General features: G+C 36.7%; 1 protein-coding gene across 1 annotated transcript; it reads right to left on the reverse strand.

Annotated features, from left to right (window-relative positions):
- Positions 1-7,283: 7,283 nt before the first annotated feature.
- LOC121757209 lies at positions 7,284-11,347 on the reverse strand. The gene is made up of 2 exons (XM_042152723.1): positions 11,014-11,347; positions 7,284-8,642 (listed from the first exon to the last, which is right to left on the reverse strand). The coding sequence occupies exons 1-2, from the start codon at positions 11,113-11,115 to the stop codon at positions 7,485-7,487; spliced, it is 1,260 nt and encodes a 419-aa protein (XP_042008657.1). The 5' UTR covers positions 11,116-11,347; the 3' UTR covers positions 7,284-7,484.
- Positions 11,348-24,513: the final 13,166 nt, after the last annotated feature.

Below are 24,513 nucleotides of genomic sequence, written 5' to 3' on the forward strand. Positions count from 1 at the left end.
ATTAATTTCATTTATATTAAATATGTGTCTATGGACTGTGTTTTACTTTTATGTTAGTATTTTTACTTAGTCGTATAATTCTCGTAGGAGGAAGAAGATCGAAATGCGGCCTTGTTACTTGCCCTCGGCGACGACGACCAACAAGGGGGGCATTCACATTCGGCTTCGCGGTTCGAGTATGATGTGAATCTATCGTCGGACGAAGGCGATGATGGATCGCATCAATTCCCCCCTTCTAGCACCGGCGACGTAGGCAAAAATGATGATGAGGAGGCCGATGCTCCTCCTCCTTCCGCAGGACGACAAAAGAAGAAGATGCCTCCCAAGTTGAAATCCGATATCTTTACCAAACATTACAAGAAGGTACCGGTTGTAATTTCAAATCATAATGATCCGACCACTACTACCGTGGAGACAGGTGAGTTCAAAGCATATTGCAATTATTGCGATAAAGTCTATCCATTTGGAGTCGGTGGTGGAATATGGGCATACTAAGTCCCAAAGCCAAATCAACTTCCCTTCCGGCTCATCGTCTCAAACAGGTACGCCTCTATTTAAATATGACCCCAAAAATGTTACCGATACTATGGTAAGATGGGCGGCAATGAAACATTTGCCGTTCAATTTTTTTAATGACAGAAAATATGAAATGACTATGCAACAAGCTTTTAATGTTGTTGCAAAAAGAATTCCCCCCTCTACTGCTCAAAGATCTAACAACCGGCAGTATTTTGATAAAAAAATGGAAATTGCAAAGTTTCTATCCACCTTGGGGCACAAAGTTAATATTTGCTCCGATGTGTGGACGGATTCTTTCCAACGAAATTCTTACATGGGTATTTCTTGTCATTTTATAGACAATAGTTGGTCTTTAAATAAAAGTTTGATTGGTTTTAGACAATTTCCTTCCCCACACACCGCACAAGCAATTGTTTCTTTAATTATTCAAGTTTTGAATGAGTATGAGTTATGCAACAAGATATTTTCGGTTGGTTTTGATAACGCAACCGCCAACACCGCAAGTATATCCGATTTAATTGCGGCTTGCTCCCCGGTGATAAGTGGTAAGTATTTTTATCAACGATGTATTTTTCATATTTTAAACTTATGTGTACAAGATGATTTGTCTTTATGGCAAAGACATATTCAACCTATTACTACAGCTGTATCCTTGATCCACTGGAAGCCTCAAATTGGCAAGGCGTGGAAGAAGTATTGCCACTCGAAGAAAATAAGGTACACAAAGTTTACTTTAGACGTGTCTACTAGATGGAACTCTACATATGACATGTTGCAATCTACATTAGAGCATATAGAATATTTAGTTGATTTTTATAGAACTTACCCTGTTGATGATTTATATCTAACGTCTTCTTGTTGGGAATAAAGCATGAGTTTATTTAAATTATTCAAAGGTTTTTGAAATGCCACTATGGAGTTATCGGGTGTGTATTATTGCACATCCGTTCGTATTTTAAAACATTGCATGATCATATCACTTGGTTTTAAAACTGCAATGAAAAATTCCACAAACAATCTTGAGCTAATGTGTGTTTTATATTACATGGTTGAAAAATGGCTCAAGTATTTCAATGAGATCCCAACAGTTTTTTTACTTGCCAAAGTTTTGGATCCAAAGTGGAAACTAGTTGGTACTTTCAAAATTTTAGAATTTTATTACAACAATTTAGCTTCTATTGATCTTGAACCACTCCGAGCTTTGCAAACTGACGAGGACGATGACAACTACATAAACCTTGCCCAAACATTCCAAATAAACCTCCCCCACATCCCAAGCCTCCAAAGAATTTCGAGTTCGACTTGCGGGCTCTCTTTCACGATTACGAAGCCAAGTACAACACTACCCACCAAGTACGACCTAGACCCCCCCGTCAAACACATAACTTTGGCTTCTTCCAAGTTGATGACCCCGACGCCCAATCCCAATTGGTGGACCTATACGGCTTCAGCAGCGGAGGAAGGACGGCACATTCGGTAAGTGAGTTAGATTTATATTTTGACTCACACTTCATTCAATGAGGAAGAAGGAGGTCCCGTTCCCCAACAAATCGACGTCCTAGATTGGTGGGGATCACACGAGAAAGATTTTCCCATCCTTGCATCAATGGCCAAGGAGATCTTTTCGGTTCCGGCTTCCACTGTCGCCGTCGAGTCCGCCTTTAGTGTTGGAGGCAATGTCTTGGACGACAGAAAAAGTAGACTCACCGGGCAAAACATGGAAGCCACCGTGTTACTTGATGATTGGTGCTCCGCCGAAATTAGAGACCAAGAACCGGATTGGGACAATCAAGTAGTACAACCCGACCAAGACTACTTCCCCGACGAAGAAGAGTAGGCGCCAATTCCTCCGATCAAGCCAAATAGGTAAGCAAGGTAAGAGAACTACGTGGACTTTGATTCCAAAATGCAATTGAGCATTGAGGATACGTAGGCATCTCAACTTATATTTCAACTTAAATTTTATATTTAAGTTTAAATTTAAGTTGAGCTCAAGTCCTTTTCCTTTATTTCTTTTTTCTCCCCTTTATTTCGAATATGTAATTTTGTAAATTGTAATGAAGACTTTAAGTCTTTTGTAATTTATAATTTTGAAGTTATACTTTCTAATTTTTATGTTGTAATTCGTAAATTTTAACTTGTAATTTGTAATTTTAAAGTTGTAATTTGTAATTTTGAAGTTGTAATTTGTATCAATAAAATTACATTTGTACATCGCTTCATTCTAATTTTATTTACGCAGGTTTTTTTACATTTTTAACTTGAATTACAATTTACAATGTAAAAAAAAATCGGATGAACCGCCGAACCGCCCGAACCTGCCCGGAACCGGATAACTACCGACGGTTCAGCCGGTTCAAGTGAACCGCCGGTTCACGGTTCATGAACCGGAACCGTGAGGTCTTGGCCGGGCCGATTCAGGTTCCACCAATTCTTGAACCGGAACCGCCGGTTCCGAACCGTGAACCGGCAGTTCACGAACCGTGGTGACGTCTATCCCTAGATACTTGTTTTCCGCTGCCTTGTTTGAAAGTATTTTCTAAAAGTTTCCCGCATTACTCTATACAGTTCTATGCCATTAAGTACCTTGAGACATTTACCCGCTGCTTAACTATTTGATAGACTAAAATAATTCTTTTGGAAGTTAATTGAGTTTAATATTAAATATCGTCATTTATTGTTGTCTTTTATTGCTTCCCCCATTTCTTCCCCGCTTCTTAGTTCCTCCCCTAGTCACGAGTTCCCTGTCATTAATATCCTTAGTAAGGGCGGCCGTGACAGTTTTGAGTGTTCTTGAGCCTTGAGGCTGTGGTTGTGAGTTGTTGAATGCATGGGGTGGCTTTCGTGTTGTAGTAATCGGGAAACCTTAGTTCGGGGTCCGATTGTTTCTTGTGCTCCCTTATGATTTGTTGGATAGATTGAGGAGGTCCTTGGCCCTGTGCAGTTGTGTGTGCGACCTGAGCCATATTCTGATCTTCGTGTTCCAATATTTCATTTGGTGTTCCTTTTGTGACTTAGATCCGAGAGGATCCATTTTCTGGTGTTACTAACTTTTGTGCTTAGTGTGCAGGTAATTTCCAGAGGAAGAACCAGTTCTATTGCGGTCGGTTTTAGGTCCAGCATTAGATTAGGGTTTCTGTAAATCTTGTACTTGTAACAAGTTTGTCTCTGTGTAATACTTGGTTTGTAATTGGCTTGTTCTTATTGAGATTAGCCATCTCAGTGGTGATCCAATAACAAAAGAGGTCCCGGTAATTAGTGAATCTCAAGTGATCTGATCCCTACAATACCCAGTGGTGCCTGCGTGACCGACGGCGGGAACGACAAACACCGCGGTGGTGCTGTGACTGGCGGCTGGTCCGGAGCATCCTTAGTCCGTGTTTGCTGCCCGAACTTGTCTAAAAACTCGCCGTAAGCAGCGACTAGTTGACGTAAGTCCACGAGCATATCACGGATATCTTGGAGAGTGTGTTGTTGTGATTCCCCGAGAAAAACATGGTATGTCTAGAATATGAAGAAAATAGATTAGTTTATGTGTCGGATTTAAGAAAATATAGAAGTAAGGGAAGATTAGGGTGATGAAAATTTGAGAGAATAGTGTCGTGAGTGGTTTGTTTTTAGAGAGATTTTGAGAGGGATTGGGGGCATGATGGATTTTGAGAGAGATATTGAGCGTGAGGGATTTTGAGAGAGAGATTGATTGTGATGGTGAGTTTAAGAGAGCTTCTGAGGAGATGGTTTGTGGTGGGAGAACAGTAAATTAATGGAAGCACCAATGGATAGACTGTCGATCTATCGAGATTGAGCACCTTTGATTTGTAGTGAGAAGAAGAAAATGATACACCCTAATTGAGGTGCTAGGGGGCGATTTCCGCCATAACCAGAATAAGAATAAGTTTATACTTTATATCTCAATGAATTAAAAAAACTATATAATTCTAAACCCTAAACATATCTTGCTAAGCAAGAAAAATAAATAAAAAAAAGATACAAAAGATACGCAAAATCAAATACTATTAAAAGATATGCTGGAGATTGAGAGAGATTTGGACGCGAACTTGGGCGTGATTTAGATGCTCGATGGCCCTATTGATACGCTCAGATTTTGCACTGTTTTAAGGCCATTATTTGGTTAATGTTGAGTATCAAAGTTGCATTACATGTCCATTAATTACATATTTTATCTATTTTAGTATTTTGACGTGTTTTGTGATAAATGTACAAAATAGAGCCTAAAAAGATAGCAAAAAGTCGAAGATGGAAATCTGGAGTATTCGAGCTATCCAGCGGTCCACTGCAACTTAGCCAGTGACCGTTGGCCGCCAACGACCGTTGAACTAGTAACGGTCCACTTCGGAAAAGTTAAGCTGAAAAGAACACGCCCAACGACCGCTGGGTTGTGCGCTGCGACCACTCCGGAAGATCCAGTAGCTACGAGATGATTGCTAGCGATCGCTGAAACAAAGTGCAGCGACCGCTGTTCAAGAGGCAGAAGCTACGGAACACATTGCAACGACTGCTGGACAAAGTGCGGCGGCCGCTGGAAAGGTGCGGCACACAGATTTGATCTACTTTCTCTCCAAGATTTACCATATTATGTTGAATATTTGTCATAATTATTGAGCACTAAAATAAGGCTATAAATACCCCCTCAAGCTTCATCAATAAGGATCTTTTGCTGCATATTTTCCAGAGTTGAATATTTTGAGAGTTCTTCCATTGTTCATCAAGTTCAAGGTGTTTGAAGAAGGATTCAAGAGAAGATCAAGGCTACAAAGACTCAACCTTTAGGTTTTATCGTGTTTAGTTCTTATGTTTTATCTACAAACTATGTTTTTAGATTATTCTTTCATGTGTAACTAAATTCATAGAATTCTACGTATATGTTAGTAGCGACTTTGATTATACAATTCATATTTAATGTTACACTCTAATTGACACATTTACTAAAATATAAATTTCATTATATTTACTTTATTCTTTCTCTACTCCTCTAACAAAGCAAAACTATAAAAAATCTTGTGTCGAATAAGGTGTGCTCTATAATGGAGCAAATGAATTGGATATATTGTCCCATGTATTTCTAGTTTGATATACTGATCATTAGTTAAAGTTCTATAATACCAACCTATAAAAATTTTAAATTCCTTGCTTGCAAACACTGCATTCTAACAAATTACTACTACCTTCATCCCACGATAAGAGTTACTCCCTTTGTTCGCGAATAAGAGTCTCACACGGGTTTTAAGAAATGTTAAGAAAAGTAGGTAAAAGAAAGTTAGTGAAATATTGGTCTCGCTTGTAAATGACACGAGTTTTAATATGCAATTAGTAAAGTAAGAGAGAGATGAGAAAAAGTAAGAGAATACGGAGAAAAAGGTAGTAAAACACAAACTCATGCATCTACGTGTTATACGACTCGAACATGGAATAAAATGTACTCTCTCCTTCCTGTCCCATAAAAGATGTCTCACTTTCGTTTTTAGTTTGTCCCACAAAAGATGTCACATTTTCATTTTTATAAAAAGTTCTCTTTCACAATAATATAAATATTATTTTTTTCTTTCCACTTAACACAAAATAAAACATCCTAAAATCTCGTGTCGTCCCACAAGTGTGACATCTTTTGTGGGGCGGTGGGAGTATGACTTTTTAATATCAATTTATTAAAATATACTCTATATGTCCTAGTTAAGATGATCCCTTTCTTTTTCGTGCTTATTTTGAAAAAATGATAATAAATAATTAAAGTTGAGAGAAATTAAAATAAGAAAGAATAATATAGAAGAGACCCGTGTGTCAACATATCAATTTATTATTGGGGTAGCAGCAAAATGTTTTATGAAATGGAGGTGATCCCTTCCGCTCTCTCTTATATTATTTTATCCTTATTTTAATTATTTATTATAATTTTTTTAAAACACCTAGAAAAACGAGGTCATTATGGAGGGAGTATTTAAAAATGTCAAAATTGTAGTAGCACTGTACCCTGACGGCCCGTGCTTTTATCTTATACGAAATGTGCTTTATTGCTATTCTATAGAATAGTCAAAATCAACATAAGACTCTTTGAGCAGTTGAAAAATTCTCCGCAAAACCCGCCCACAATTAGTGACTTTTAATATCTCTACCCCAACCTAATTTATAACACGTCTGCTCAATGTTGAGAATATAATACAACTATAAAAGTGTGCACTGCCCAACTAAAATCGAGAAATCAAGAACCGATCAAATTTAATTCAAATCTTTTGATATTGAAAACTACTACTGTAGATTAACTGCAAGACCACTGAATAGAGAACAAATTCTTTATACTATAATATTTTTTCTATTTATTTTATGTGTGTATATTGACCTAGTGGTATGTGACATTTTTAAATTTATATTCGTTTATCAATAAAAAAAAGGGACTACACGACTTCAAAAAGCCACACCTTTAAGGAGGGAAACACAAGCAACACAGGCAATTTCTCCCCACTTTGAACTAAGAAACATAATCTATTTATAGACCCTACTAAAGACTTAAAATAAAACCCTACTAAAAGCATAATCGAACTAGGATAAGATAAACTCAAGAAACTAAGGCCATTGATATGATGGAATGAAAATGCAAAGGAATTGACACTTCATTCCTACATTCATTTCATCCCATCATACTAAAAAGAGCCTAAGAGATAAACATGAAAGAGATCAGCTTGAAAAAAACCGAACTACTTGGTTGCAAAGTTTAGTTTTCGGTTTGAAATTCAAACCTACCAACGGCATACATAGAAAGCAAAGCTATTCATTCTTATGATGAGTAGTATTATTTATATTACATATACAAGAAATTGTATCGAGACCAATAGACACACAGGCCCGACTCTATGAATCTGCTATTGCTATATCCTGGTGGTCAAAAAACAGTGTAGGGTATACATTGAGTCAGTCCTAACTTACCATTGTTTCAATTTCGATGTTGCTACCTAGCTCACCCCCGTCTGCATCATCGGGAAGAACGACCACTTCTCGCTATGTCCTCCTCCCTCCTCCCCAACAAACCACTCCGACGACCCCATGCTTGCTTCGTCCATGTTCTCAAAGTTGAATTCCTTGCTCGATCCTAGAGTGATCGTTCGCTTCTTCTGATGCCCTCCTTCCACCTCCCCCTCCTCTGCCTCCCCTCTCTTTCTCGAGCTTTCTCCTGCGTTTGCCTTTTCTAACCACCCGCTCATGTGTTGTGAGCTTGAATTTGACTGGGGCTTCTTTTCCACGCATCTTATCACTTCCTCATCCGTTATCTCGAATGAAACCCTATGACTCACTGCACTCTCCTCGTTTTGCAATCTATTGCCACTGTCGGAATCTTGACGGTTCAGTAGGTGGTTGTCCCGTGGTATGGGCCCCACAGCATCTGGAGTTATTGCACCAGATGCTTGATGAGACTCCCATTCGCGAAGGACAATCTTGTCGAGTTCCAGAAGTTTAGGAGGGTTACCAGTTTTGAACTCTAGGAAAAAGGGATGACCAGCAGCTGCAAATTCACAGTCGAGGAAAGGTGACGACGTGCCTGAACCGGAGATGCCCGAGCTTGGTGAGATCAGATGGCTTACTGGACTGCCAGGTTGAAGCTGATAAGACTGAAATTCATACTGCGAAAAAGGGTATCTCTGACCATTCTGGAGGTTGGGTTCAAGAAGTCTTGCAAACGGCACCTCAGGAGAGGATGGTGTGGTCATGTGGACAGACTCAGGGGGAGGCGTGTAGGGGGCAGTAGATGGCTCTGTGGTGAATGTAGAAAAGACTGGAGGAGAAACTAACTGGGTCTCGTGAGCATAAGGTCCGATTGCAAACATAGAGGCAGGACCAGGAGAATACATGTTTGCTGATACAGATGTCATTGATAATATGCCACTCGGTGACTGAGTAGCAGAAGGAGTTTCTGAAGGAAGGAAAGATACAGGAGACGAAGGAGGCGCGACAAAAGGAAATACTATAGAAGGCGGTTGGGATGAATGTTCAGCTCTGGTGGAATCAGCCCCTGAGGCACTACTTTCAGGAACAAGAATGGCATGCCCGATTCGCTTATTCTTGGGCGACCCAAAACACCAGTAAAGACTCCAGAAGCTTCCCCACCTTCTTTTCTGCACAACCAATAGTAATACTTCAATATCATAGTAGTAGTATTTTTCATAAGTTCGAATAACATACTATTGAGATAACAATACATTGGCATCAACTAAGAAATGTTGGAAACATGTAAAGGAAGAAAAAAGATGGAGTTCATAAAATAATGCATTTGAAGCTCAAAACATATCAGGCACTAACTAAAAAGATCAAGTTATTGAAAGATCTGTTCAATCTTTTTTTTATCGGGGAATCTTAATCAATGATACTGATTGAATGTTACACCTAAAACATAGCGGAGAGATTGAAATGCTAATAAAATGACTCATCAAATTCAAAGAACAATCTGACAAACCAATAGTCGCAACATGAAATTTATTTTGCAAATATCACTCAGAAAATCCTTTAACAAGAGTACAAGACTAGGTCACTAGAGCGAGATGTATGCTAAATTAAGGACTGGGAGCCACAAGCAGGAATAATAACACATGAACTAGTTTTCTGGATATGCCCTTGAAGTTCTTGGTCAAACTGCCCCATGTTCTAGACTAAAATTATTCTGGTCAAAATCAAGATAGCACAACATGATGCATTTTACAGGATTGTGAATGAGATGGGAGTTGTCAATTGTAGTCGTAGAAATAATTAAAAAAAAACATGATGCATTTTACAGGGACCAGGCTTGTATATCTTACACCTGTTATTTTACTTGTCATCCTATAAAATTTTTAAACACAATTTCAAGTTACCATATGAAAGAAACTAATGACAAATTTCAAGTTGGATTTATTAGTTCACAAATATAATGTTTTTTTCCTGCTCCACATAATGATAGATCTTCTTCAAAGCCTTAGTAAGCCATAATGTTGATTTATATCTCTGCTCCTCTTGCCAATAACAATTGAGTAATACAGGCTTTCAAACAGAGTATTATTATCATGTGAAGCGCCTGAAACACAGTAACTTAAAGGATATACCTATAGCACTTTGTAAAACATATCTACAAGTAATATGATGTTGCACTACAATGTGATTAACTGATTATGCATCTCTGCTTCAAATATATATATATATATATATAGATACAAAAAGGAAATGAATACATCCCTCTATATATATATATATATATGCATATCAGCATATAAAGAGCAGATCTTTAGACGAAAACACACATATGGCATACTTAGATGTAAAATAAGATTTGCAATTGCTTGCAGGTGTAAATGATAATTTCTTGGATGGGAATTCATTTAAAACTAATGTTTATAAATTAGCCATCACTCCTTAGAATGTTCATGATATGAAAGTACACAAGGTTGATTCACAGTCTAAGTTGTTCAAATAATCACTATTTCCTAATTGTGATCAAACAGGAGCACAAAGAAGCTTGACAGACACCGATAGGAAATACTAGCCATATTAGCTACCTGTCAAAATTTCTAATAACACTATAATTTCTAATAAAACTTAGCGCGTTGTAGCGAATTGAATGCATTACTAGCATATCAATTATATTTTGAGTTCCAATAAACATACTTTACGACTGAAAGAAAACAATTGCAGTCAGTAACATAGGAACAGGACAAGCCGATTCTTGAACACTGTAAACTTACTAGCTGTGTTTATAGGTGATTTACACTAAGAGATGACAAGTATCATCATAAATGAAAAACTTAGGGATGAACACGAGTTTCTAAGTATATCCAACCGTCTTCTGCAGACCATCATGCTTCCAACCTCCGAAATTGAAGTTAATCATTGCAACCACAAAATCTTCCAAAATTCATTGCCATATCTCGTTTAAGACTACTAAATAAAGGGACATGATGGAGTAACAGAGTTGCATCATAATATGTAACTTTGGAGTAACTTTTTTCTTTTTTATATGATTATTTGTAGATCCAACAACTCTCTGTAGCCTCTGATGGGTCCTCTTTTCCACTGATTGAATAAACTCCAAAAATTGCTTTTACAAACTAAAAACAATGCAAAAAAAAAAAATCGAAATTCTCAAATATATTCAAAAGTCCATGAAACTAAACCAAAGTAAATCCAGGGGGAAAGGTGAACATGAAGTGTTATATTTCTATCATCGCTTACCCAAAAACAAAGCCATACGATATCCAAAATTATACCGATCAATAAACATAGGAAATAAAAAATCAAAGCACACCATCATCAGATCTCCAATCAGCCACAAATCGCGGAATGAGGAAAACAAAAACTTTAAAAAATTGAGCTACGTCGAGTCAACAAAACGGATCGGGAACTAGTCAAAATCAATTCCAGCACAAAAAAATACGTGAATCGCCACAATCAAACACTAGAAGGAAGTCACGGAAAACAAAAATTGAACAAGAAACGAAACCTTCATTTCCAATCCAATACCTGAGCAGAAGTATGATGGCCGCGCGTCTCCCCAGATACGATCGCCGAGGCGGCGGCGTTAATCGTCTCCATCGCGTCGGGTCCATTCACGCTTCTTCTCATTTTTAACGCAGCCGAATAGAGCTCAAAAACATGCTCAGATGCAAAATCACGAAACGTGAAATCAAACGCTACTTGGCCAAATTCGTCTGCGAGAAACGGAAACGGAAAGACGGCTCCCAAACGCAGCAGCGAATTGAGTTTGCGTATGAAAAAAAATTGCAGATATGTGTTGATATAAATACATGTGTCTGTGTGTATATAGTGATTCAGAGGTCAGACACGGCACTGAATGAAAAGCGATTAGTTTAATTCAATGATGACGATTAGTAACAGAGTCGGGATTTATTTATTACTAACGAAATTACCAAATAGGGCTTCATGTTCTCTGCGAATTTAGTTCGTCACATGCTCGACTAATTAATTAAAATAATGTAGCGCTGCTTTGAAGGATAAGATTACATTAGAGTAGTATATGGTTCAAATGTAAGTACTAGTAGCAAATATTTTATTCGTCGTACAATAGAAATCACGTTTGACCCGAGTTTTAAAAAATATAAATAATAGTGAGTTAGAAAATTTAGTTGAATATAAGATTCACTTTTTATATTTTCTTCAAATAGTCCATATCCATTTATAGCAATATTTTTCTCATTTTCTTTTACTTTATCATTTATGGGACTCCACATCCACTACACTAAAGAGTGTCGAAACTGGTAGCTGGTAACGGGTAATTCACATCCTGACTTGATACCTGCTGAGTATTGAGTACCTGCTACCCGGTGACAACAAGAAACGGGTCGGGATCGGGTATTATAATTTTGGGTGTTGTGGGTAACAGGTATACCTGGTATCCGAAATACCCAATACACCCGATTGTTAAAGAATTAGGGTTTTCTAATTTATATTTTTATTAATTAATTTCAGCATTTTTGTTTAGGTCTGGTTTATTTTCTAAATCTCCTCTTCTCATTTCAATTCTAGTCTTATTTATTCGTTTTTCCATTCTAATTCTTTCATGGACTTAAGGTGATTCATGAGTATAATATATACTCTCTTCATCTCATTCAAGATGTTCACCTTTCCTATTTAGTTTTTCCACTTCAGATGTCCACTTTCCATATTTAGAAAAAAATTTCTCTCACACCTCTCATTAAATTATTCAACTACCTTTCCTTTCTCTACTTTATTACTTTAAACAATTTTCCTAAAACTTCGTGCCACTCAAGAAGGTGGCCATCTTGAGTGGGACGGAGGGGAGTATGTTGCATGCATGCAGTGACACACATACAGTATATATTACTCCATTCGTCTCACTCAAGATGTACACCTTTCGTTTTTAGTTAGTCTCACTCAAGATGTTCACTTTCTATATTTGAAAATAATTATCTCTCTCCTCTCTCGGTCGCAGTGCAGTTGGTAGCGCGGAGCTGTGGTGACCTTGAGGTCACGGGTTCAAACCCCGCCACCCGCTGGGAGACTTTCGACCTTAATCCGCAAACCCAGTCGAGCAGGATTAGTCGGATTCGCCAAAGGTGTGTTCGGTACACCTGTGGTCAAACCAAAAAAAATATATTCAACTGCATTTCTATCTGCTTACTCCACCTAACAATTCCTAAACGCACGTGTCATTCAAGAATGTAGACATCTTGAGTGGAGCGAAGGAAGTAGTATTATTATGTAGTATAGTAGATTAATAGTACACATATCTATATACGTAATACACATATTATTAAATATATTAAATATTAAAATATATAAATCACAAAAAATACATGTTCTGGACGGGTACCCGCAACATCGGGTGCGAGATACCCGACTCGGGTATCAAGACTACCTGATAAGTAGTGGGACGGGTATCGGGACAAGGGTTGGGCTAAATCGGGTGCATGTACCCGCGGGTATCCGTTTCGACACCCCTTACACTATACAATTTAATCTATTTTTTCTCATTCTCTCTTACTTTACCAATTATGCTTGAAAACTCGTGCAAATCATAAATGGCCTATTTCTAAGGGATGGATGGAGTATTAGTTTTATAATAGAACGTGAGTGAAATGAGTTAATTGAATGTATGACCTACTTATCATTTATGATGAAAGTGAAATATAACTCTTATTGTGGAACGGACTGAAATGATAAAATGTGACTCTTATTGTAAGACAGAGGGAGTAATAAATACACTCATCGAATATAAGAGCATTCACAATAGCATCGGACTAGCAATAGCATAGCCAAAAATACCTCCTGCTATATCATCATGCCCTTCTTACAGCCTAGCCACTATCCTAGCCTAGCTATAGTCTAGCCAATGTCCTAGCCCAGCACATAAATTGACAAATACAATTAGAGCGGACGCTAGTCCACTACTGTGGATGCTCTAAGATTGGATCTGAATACTAGTTTTGCCTAAAAAAGTATTCAATCATTTAATACAAGTTTTTGTATTTGTGGCTATAAAATTGTGATTTATGTTGTTCCCAATTTATAGAATTATTTTGACTCGACACGGATTTTAAGAAATTGTTTAACTTTGTGAAGAAAAGTAAATAGAGAAAATAAATGGAATATGAGATTCATTTTTAGTACTCCATCAGTCTCGACTATGTTGAGTCGTATTCCTTTTTGGGATGTCCCAACTAAGTTGGGTCATTTCTTTTTTTGACAAAAAACAAAACATTCAATATGTCTTACTTTATTCCGTCATTTACTTTACTCTCTCTCTTTATTTTTAATACTTTATTCTTATCTCCTATTTTTCAACACAATTTCTTAATCTTCGTGCTTAAAAGTTTTGACTCAATTTAGTTGGGATGTATGAAGTATTAGTTTTATAATTGTGAGTGTAAAAAGTTAATGGATTGTGGATTCGAATATTAAAAATGAAAAATTAAATAATTTCTTTAATTATAAACAACATAAAATGGCAAAATAGTTTTTTTAAATAGTTGACAGATAAAGCGGTGTATATCGTAATGTCCCACTCCATGGATGTAACTACTTTAGTTTCCAGGTGAACAACTACTTTGTATTTATACTAAGTTGGTCAAACATAATTAATCAATATTTTAAAAATATCGTTATTGCAATTTAAAATAAAATAGGTGTGAGCTCTCCACTGCCATTAGCCCCAAGACGAAGAATTATTCTTTGTTAAAAGTTATTGTCCTTATAATTATATTTTCATTAAAATGATTGTGGTAATGAATAAAAATTGCTTCTTCAATTTTATTAAAAATAAACTGTTTTCTTTTTCTAATCAATCCATTAAAAATGACTCATTTTGAAATAAAAATAACATCATTTTTATTTTTTACCCTCTCTAACTTTATTTGCTATCCAGAACTTAGAGCATCTCCAACCGTGTTCTTAGCTAAGAGCACGGTTGGAGGCCCAGTCCCACTTATTTTCATTTTATATTTTCTGCTCTTAGCTAAGGCACAATACCTCGAATCAGGGGCGAATCTAGTAGGGGAGTATAAGGAGTACTTGCCCCTCCTCAATATATTTCATGTAGTACTATTTATTATATAATTTTAAAAAATTTTGATTTCCTTTATAAATGCCCCCTAAAACTTTTAGAATTTCTTATATATATTTTTGCCCCCGTTGAATTGAAATCCTAGCTCCGCCCCTACCTCGAATGGTGCTCTCAGCTAAGACACACTTTAATTCATTTTTTTATCTATTATTCAATTTAAATAATTCAATTACTAAAAACATTTTCATAACACTATAATGCATTAAAAAAAACTCGAAATACTATTATAAATTCCTAAAAAATAAAAAAAAAGTAAAAAACAGGTCATAAACGGTTCAATCGCGCGCGCGGGGGAGGGGTGATTGGGCGTCACCCCCACTCAGAGGCTGCCATGTGTCCCGCACGTGTACCGTCGACAAGAGCGCAACGACGAGCAGCTCGCATGTCGTGCCATTGGCAAGAGCATTGCTCTTAGCTAAGGCAGAGTTGGTCAGTCGTGTAAGAATAAAAGTCTGATTAGTATAAGTATTTGAACTTCTTATAATTAAAGATACTATGATTCCTACTAACAGTAATTTTCATCACATGATATACCTCATGGAATTAGGTCTGGTTTTGTTAGGCACCGGATACGAGCCTATATCTATTTCGGATATATTGCATTAACGTATTTGAAGAATGATGCATTATTTATTAGTGCTAAAAATACCTGCAAGTGTTAGAAATTAGACCGGAGCAAAAGCGAAATGGAACAACAAGAACACGAGGATATACGTGGTTCGGCGTAAGCCTACGTCCACGGGAGAATAACGAATCGATTTACTTCAATCACGATCAAGAACTACAATCATACAACAAGATCACACACTCAAGAACAAGCTACTCTCTCTTCGCATATGAACTCATATCACACCGAAGACTATACAAGCTAATTCCTCACAAAGATAGTGTGTATCTCTCACTCTAGCTATTGATTGTTGTTATGATCTCTCAGCTGATTTCTCTCTCTCGTTTCTTCTCGATGAACTCCTTGGATTGCTGCAATATTTATAGGGATTGTATCATGCAGTTGAAACTGCCATGAATGTGTAACAACTTAAATATCCGTTGCATAACAGAGTTTTGAACTCAAACTTCTTGATCATGTGTCGCACACTCCACGCTCGGTTCCGATGCACCCTCACTCGTTGTTATCATCACAAAACTCCTAACAATCCTCCACCTTTTGAGATGATACAACACTTCTTTCGATCACCTTGTTCTTTGTCGATCTCATGTCCGAGTAGCGCCAATCTTGACTATTCTTGTCAGTATCCTGACTCCGAGAATCATCCCCAGATCCTCCTTTATCACTTCCTTGATCAGCCACAACGCCCCCACCGGACGATCGCCTCCACCGGACGATAAAACCTCCACCTAATCTGAATCTTCCCCGTTCAGAATTGGAGTCGCTGATCCCTAGAGATATCACACATCTCTCATAAGTGATAACCGAATTTCTGTCAAGATTATTACCACTTTCATCACTTAGGATGACACGGCTGTTGCACCTCTCTCACGGACAATTCAACAAATGCAAACAAACTTCACAGCCTCTTCCAAATTGGATTCCCGTGAGCACTCCTCACTTCACCAAGAAGCTCAATTCAAATTCTCAGTTGACCGACATCATACTTATCGATGGCATCCACCATGTAAAGAACCCCATATCCCTTCTTCTTGTTCTTCATCGAATGGAATTTTTCAGCCTCGAACCTCGACGCCATCAAACCTTCCGGCCTTCTCGAGCCCCATTATGTGGACTCCCATGATCTTGTCACTCACCTTCACAGCGACAACACAATACGAAAGAACTTGGTGATGTCGTCTTCTCCTTGTTTCTCAGTACTCATCAAATACATTTGCCTCTTGGCTTCTTTCCTCTCTTGCCATCTACTCGGGCCCTCTTCCTTCTGCCCATATGCATTCACATTTCGTGCAGCCGCAGTGGCAGCCCGCTCCGCCTGGGCACGAATCAGCCCCTTCGCAGCTAATAGAGCAGCTGCCTTGATTCTCTCTCAGCTCGTAGCTCCAAGAATGATATTTGTAGAACCAAGAATGATAATTTGTAGAAGCAAGAATGATATTTGTAGAACCAAGAATGATAATTTGTAGAAGCAAGAATGATAGTTTGTAGAAGCAAGAATGATAGTCTCGAAGCAAGAATGATAGTTTGATCCGCCAATTTGCTTCTATCTTCTTGTTTCAGAGTCCACAATACCATCTTCTCTGACCTCAGATTCACCCCTGAAACTGATTTCCTCTTCCTCCAGTTTCCGAACCTTAGCCAGCAACAAGTCCTTCTCCTTCCGAAGCTTGATCAAGTTTCAATCCCCTTTTTTAAGCTTCTTCATCATTGAATCCACTTGGTGAAGAGAGCCTGCTGCCTTGCTGGGAACCGGCACATCATCATCATCCATCGGTGCTTCGCGGCGAGGTCCACGGAAACCTCCGCCTCCACCTCCACCGCGATGTGCCTTCTCATCCAGAACAGGTGCCTTCCCTTTGCTCTCGGGATTGGGCTTCTCCAAGACCGCTGCGCATCCCTTCTCGAACTGAGCTCCGACTATTTCCAACGATTCTCCTCTTTCCCACAGACGGCGCCACTTGTTAGAAATTAGACCGGAGCAAAAGCGAAATGGAACAACAAGAACACGAGGATATACGTGGTTCGGCGTAAGCCTACGTCCACGGGAGAATAACGAATCGATTTACTTCAATCACGATCAAGAACTACAATCATACAACAAGATCACACACTCAAGAACAAGCTACTCTCTCTTCGTATATGAACTCATATCACACCGAAGACTATACAAGCTAATTCCTCACAAAGATAGTGTGTATCTCTCACTCTAGCTATTGATTGTTGTTATGATCTCTCAGCTGATTTCTCTCTCTCGTTTCTTCTCGATGAACTCCTTGGATTGCAGCAATATTTATAGGGATTGTATCATGCAGTTGAAACTGCCATGAATGTGTAACAACTTAAATATCCGTTGCATAACAGAGTTTTGAACTCAAACTTCTTGATCATGTGTCGCACACTCCACGCTCGGTTCCGATGCACCCTCACTCGTTGTTATCATCACAAAACTCCTAACAGCAAGCATACATGGTAGATTTAATATAGCTAAAGGTCAGGATCGAGATATCGAATATAGGGAATAAGATTGCGACTGACTATCATATACTAGGCGTCATATACTATCTAGAGGCACAGACGTTTTTGGTTTGGATTAATAAACTAGACACAAATAAATAACCAAATAAAAGAAAGCATAAAAAAACAAATACTAATACAATGCATGCTAATGAATGTAGAATTTTAAGATCCAAAAACACAGTCACGAGCTATTCTCCAATCGGCTTCCTTGAATTACGGTCTCTAGAGTTATTGAGTCGCTCACTCTATCAGATTAAACCTCCTCCCAAGGTGAGAAATCCGTAGATTAGATGTTGAAACCAAAGTCCCCTTTAAATCTCTAACATCTAATTCCCAAAAGATTGTTAAGACCAAAAGACCTCACGTCAAACCTCAACTCTCCGAGTTCTGTTGAATTAAAGTGTGAATTATCCCTTTTCCAAGTCCATTATTTCATCTCCCGTGTACTCTAATCAACTCTAACATGTATTCAATCGGTAGCTAATCAATTGAATAAAGAAGGCACAAGAATAAATCAAATAACTCCAAGAGCTAACAAGGAAAATCAATTGTCTTCACCAAAAAATTCCACAAAAAGATGTTCTACTCATAGACAAGTAAAAACAACAATTAAAGTCTGAGATATGAAAGAAACTGATAAAACCCAAGGTTGAATCTTTAATTTTCAGTCTTCTTTGCCTGGATCTGCAAAACTCCACTCCAATGGAAGATGGATGAATATGTGTGGAATATGGGATTCGAGAAAGTGTAGAGAGGGAGAAGGATTGATGGATGAATTATGTATGGAATATGAGATAGAAGAAAGTATAGAGAGGGAGAAGGATTGGAGGCTCTGAGATAAAGATTATGGATAAGGTTAAGAGGTATTTATAGGTTTGAAAAATGTTTATTTTTGATAATTTTCGTGCCTTACAAGAAATGGGAGACATTTGGGCGACAATTTATTTTCTTCTATGAATTTCTGCCTAAATTTCCGTGAGCTTTAACTGCATTACGCAATGTTTGTAGAATAGTCATAACTTTCTCTACAGAATTCCGATTGAGATGTGCAAGGTATCCATGCGAAGCTCTTTTGAAGACGAAGAGAATAGTATGAAATAAACATTGATTGGATTTCAACAATGCTGGGAAAATCGGATTGAACTGAGGTGGTTGTACCTTGATCCTTTTTGCACCTTTTTTTTTTCTTTTTCTATCATTTATCAACAAACACGTTAAAATACTAAATGTATAACATATGCAATTTAAGAACATAATTTGAATGATTGTCATTTAAAACGAGCAAATCTAGTTCTTAAAAACATGCAAAATCCGTGTTTGTCAAAGACCTTTCTCTTTTCCGTTAAATAATGTAGAAGGTTAAACTTCTTCCGTATTTCGTAGTTGAGTCGTATTCTTTTTTGGATTATCTTACTATAGTTGATTCATTTCATTCTAAAAAAAGTAATACATATCTCTCTCTTACTTTATTATCTCTTTATCTCTATATTTAATTATATTTCCTATTTTATTGTTTTTTCACTTAACTCATTTTACATAATTTTTTAAAATCTCGTATCAAAAAACACCTCTACTACATAGGGATAAAAGGAATATTTATTTGAGAATGTGTATGAAAGAAAAACAAATAATAAAAAGTAATGAATTGTTTATTTGGTTGGGGTCATGGTTTGGCTACTGATGAAATAAAGGCAAAGAACCAAAATGCACTCATCTTCTGAGTCACTAAACCTGTCATGATATAAATCCTTCCAGGGAAATGAGTTGCAATACTAAATTGTATTAACCGTGTTAGGAGTACTATATAAAAAATAGTGAATATAGGAAAAAAGGAAGACATTTATATGAAATTGGAACAGAAGTCAAAATAGTACTCTCCCATTTAATATGTCTCACTTTAATATTAGAGAATTTTTTTAGGAATTATTAGTTGGAATAAGTAAAAAGAAAAAAAAGTTAAATATTTTTAATAAAAAAGAAAATTATATTTATTTATAAAAACTAAACATTTTGAGTGAGATAAACTAAAATGAAAAGTGAATATTTTAGTGAAATTAGAATCGAGAACATGAAACTATAGGCATGATTACGAATTAAGTCGATTAACTTATCATTTAGGTGATATTTATGGAGGAGGGGTAGTTTGGTAATTATAACAAGAGTGGGGCAGCCAAAAAGTAGAATTAAAATAGTTTGGAAAGTAGCAAATTCGGAGAAAGAAGAATAATTAAAGCGCGCACGTGCGGGCATCAAGCAATGCATTTTTGTACCCACCTTGTAACATTTCCCCCCTTTACCAGCCACCCACCTACATTAGATAACTTATATGGTTGATTCATCGTTTCAAATTTTCAACGCGTTTCGAGTATTTGTACAGGTCCGGACTAGTGTTCGGACAAGTAGCCGAACTATAGCTTGCCCACACCATTATTTTTTAGTTTGGACTACCTCCTGCAGTGATATTGATTAGTGGCCGAACTAATATCCACCTTTTCAATTTTATATTTAATACTCCATCCGTCTTATTTAAAATGAAACATTTGGGAATCGACACAGGATTTTATGTAGTGTTGTTTTTTAGTTAATGAAGATGGAGTAAAGTAAGAGAGATGACAAAGTGAAGATAGAGTTGTTTCTATTTTATGAAACGTTTCATTTTTAATGGGACAACCAAAAAAGGAAAACGTTTCATTTTTAATGGGACAGATGCAGTATTAACTTTTTTTGTTGGTTTTCAAATAATAAGCAAAATATAATATATAAAATACAACAAATTTAAAAAAAACACCTACATTACTTATATTTAGTTTACATTATCATAAAAATATAAATATGCTTATAGGAACAAAAAGTATAAAAAAAATATAAGAATCGAATAAAATAGGGAAAGTATAATAAAAGTCAAAATTAAACAAAATGTTGAGTTTGAGGTTTGAATCTACTCTCTATGATTTTTCAAGACACATTTACCACTAGACTAAACATAGATTTTGGACTAAAGTCAAACAAATATTTACATAAAGCAACAAAAACTCTCTTTAAGTGTAAAACTAATTGTCTAACATCAAAATAACAAAGAAACTTGAAGTTGAAAGCCTATCTATAAAACAACCATTTATCCCACATCGAACTCATAATGAATGTTGAAGTTGAAAATCTATCCATAAAAGATTTACTCAAGAAATGCAAAACTTACTCATCTAATGTGAAGGAATCTTTCACTAATTCACGAATTCATCTTTTAGTTGTGAAATTATAGTTTTTTATTTTAATTTAAAAAATTCAAATTAATTTTTTTAAATAAAAATAGATTTTTATATCTAAAAATTTACTTTTTTATAATTGAAAATTATTTTTTTATAATTGAAAACTAATTTTTCTTTTTAATAATTGAAAATTAATTTTTTATCGTCTAGGCCCATGCAGTAGCCGGACGACAGGTCGGACGATGCATGGGCACCCCTTCTTCCCCAAACGAATATTCGAGCGTGGCGATCGTCCGCTCACTTGTCCGTTTGCCTGCACGAGGTGTCGTCCGGACAAAAACAACCCCATTATGGATGCTCTTAAGATCCTTTTTGAATTGCCACGATGTTTTATACACCAGGATGGGTGAGTGAATCGAAGATGTTATCGACTTATGGTTTAAATTGTCGGATACATTCAACACGCTTGAATTGGATTATCAGTAATAAATATATATAAACAAGAGTGCATTATATTGGTAACTCACCCTTAAATTGCTAACTACAACTAAATAATAAATATTAGATCTTCAATTCAAGAGTGAAAAAAATGTCTATTAGGGTATCTATGTCAATAAAACAACAAATTAATTATAACAATCTCAATTTAAAATATATTTTCACACAACATATATCAAATTAAAGATAATTTTATAGGGATTCTAACGAAATCTCACTAGCATATGTTCCGATGTCAAAATTAAATAAAAAAACATGAATTTTAGTATTTATCAAGAAACATTTAATATCAAAATAGCTATCATAAGAGCATCTTCAAGAAGGAAAGGTAGATGATTAAGGTATATCATCTATTTACCTTCTCAAAAAGTAAAATATAACCTTCCAAAAAGTAACACATACATATAGAGGAAAATGATCAATACAAAACTTGATCTCAATACAAAATCCAGACCAAATCCTGACCATGAGATTTGACAATCCAATGGTCAATAATTAAACAAAAACACGGAGGGTCATTGTAAAGCAGTTTTAGGTCATATTATAAACTTTGGGTTTGAGGTCATGTTAAGATCATTTCATGTCATCCTTACTATAATGACGTAAAAATAAGCTTACAATGACCTAAAAATGACTTTTGTATGCTTGGTTCTGCATTTTTGTATTAAGAATGGTTTTGCATGGATCAAAACTCTACATATAGAAAAGGTATATAGAAAGGTAAATTACTTTTAAAATTAAAATAATAATACAAAATGCATTCCAAAACATAAAGTGTAATATTGTTAAGGGAGTTTCCCTTAACAAGCACCAGCGGCGAGTTTCGCTCGATGGTGGAGATAAATATCCGCGGCCAACAGGCTCGGCAGACGCGATGGAGATCTGGGCGCAGAAATCGCTCACGTCGGGCAGATAACTCGGCGACTGATAGAATACTCCGATGTCTAATAATGATCGGTGGAGTGAATTTTGGGTGTCTCTTGATGTACTTTTTATTAGCACTATAAATACCTGCAAATACACAGAGTAGGAATAGTATTGCTAATTGTTAGTACCGGATATCGATCACGGGAAAACAAACACAGACTAGCTATCCTCTACTAAAACTCAATTACTATTTGGAAAAACGAAAGATTTGGGAATTTTTTAAAACAAAGAACAATTTGAAAGCAATAAACAACTAATTGCAAATAAATCACGGAGATAAAAGTATTGAGATAAGGGAATTCCAGGGATGTGCGTTCACAGTTATGGTTATACGAATTCCAACTACAACACCCTAGCACGGTTCTTACTTTGATAGAATGAGTCACCTAGCTTATGCTCATGCGATGCAAACGTTGATTACAAACATTAGGGTTGTCAATCTTAAATACGTAACTCCTGAAAGCTCCTAAGATCCTTGAAATGTCCTCACTCTCAATTAACAGTGCCGTTTTAAAGGAAGCTAATTGTAATGTCTATTAAGTGGATCTAACTCTCCAACCTCCTCTCACGATTATGTAGCAAGTTATACTAAATCATCACAAAATGTATCACTCAAACGTAAAGTATTATCCATTAACTTAAGGAAGAAACAAAGTAAGAACAAAACGGATATTAAATAGAAATAGGAATTGTATAACCAAAGTCGTTACTAACATATCCCTAGAATCCTATGAGTTTCGTTACACATGATAGAATAAGCTAAAAACATAGATTGTAGGGAAGACAATGAAAACATAAGAACTAAAGCAAATAGAACCCAAATGTTGAATCCTTGTAGCCTTGATGTAAACTTGAATCCATCTTCAACCCCTTGCACAATGAAGTACTCTAACTTTTAAGCTCTGTAAATATTTGGCAAAGAGAAGATCCTTTTTGATGAAGCATTAGGAGGTATTTATAGGGATAAAATCTTCCCTCTTCAAATAAGGAAAATGGTTGCAAAATATGGTAAATCTTGGAGCGAAAGTAGGGAAAATATGTTCGCCGCTTTTTCCCAGCGTGCCGCTACACCTTGGCGAGCGATCGCTGTGGGTTGGTCCGAGGCTTCTGACTCTTGGGCAGCGGTCGCTGCACTTGTTTCAGCGGTCGCTGGCTATCATCCCGTAACTCTCTGGACACTTTGTAGCGGTCGTCACGTACTTCCCACCGGTCGCTGGGCTTGTGTTGTTCTTCATGCAAAACTTTCCCGCAGGTGGCCGCTACTGACTTAGCGGTCGTTGGGCGCCATCGGTCGCCGACGGTGTTGCAGCAGACCGCTGGACATGCAGAACAGCTCCAAATTTCCAACGTCGCGTTTTGACTCCCTTTTTAGGCTCAAATATGCCCATTTCTCACAAAACATGTCAAATACCAAAATAGATAAAATATGCAAATAATGAACATGTAATGCAACTTTAACATTCAAAACTGACCAAATAATGGCCTTAAAACAATGCAAAATCCGAGCGTATAATCTCTACACACTGTGTGCAGGTTCTTCCGTCACGCAAAGAGCCAAAATTAGGATTGTAAAACACACGTTGATAATTGGTGGGGAAAATATTTCATTAATTCATTGATTGATTCCAAAATATAATACTGGCTCCTATTTAGAATACTAATAACTAACTTAATGAATAGGAAACAAATATATGTAAAAGAGATGCAAATCCCTAATTTTTATAACTAAATAATGATTGTATCAACTTCCACACGGTTGAAATCCACCTTGTCCTCGAGGTGGGAACCAAGAAGCAATAGACAGAGTCGATAACAAAAGCTTTGAGATTTCCCCTTCTGGATCAAATGCAATTACTGACAAGAATTCAAGAATTCATTCCAACCCTCTCTTGATATTTCCTAAACTTCTTCACAATGCACTTTTCAAAATTGGATCCAAAGGGAAAAAATTTAAAATTTTGAGAGGGTCGAAAATTTTCGGTATAAAAGTAGCTAAGAAAATTATGGTCTAACTTCCTCCTTAATCAACTTAAACACTATGTAAACTTAGGGAGACTAGGAGCAAGTTCTAGAAACATATACATGCATGCAGGTAAATCACACAAGAAAGAAATTAGGCTCAAATCTCACAAGGTATAAACATG

Source organism: Salvia splendens, chromosome 12, assembly GCF_004379255.2.
Source record: "Salvia splendens isolate huo1 chromosome 12, SspV2, whole genome shotgun sequence".
NCBI classification, from domain to species: domain Eukaryota; kingdom Viridiplantae; phylum Streptophyta; class Magnoliopsida; order Lamiales; family Lamiaceae; genus Salvia; species Salvia splendens.

Bases quoted from the DNA above. Each gene is read 5' to 3' on its own strand.
- LOC121757209 (XM_042152723.1), bottom strand. From the start codon at position 11,115: ATGAGAAGAAGCGTGAATGGACCCGACGCGATGGAGACGATTAACGCC. The intron at 8,643-11,013 runs GTATTGGATTGG...TTGGTTGTGCAG, and splicing joins GCCATCATACTTCTGCTCAG to AAAAGAAGGTGGGGAAGCTT.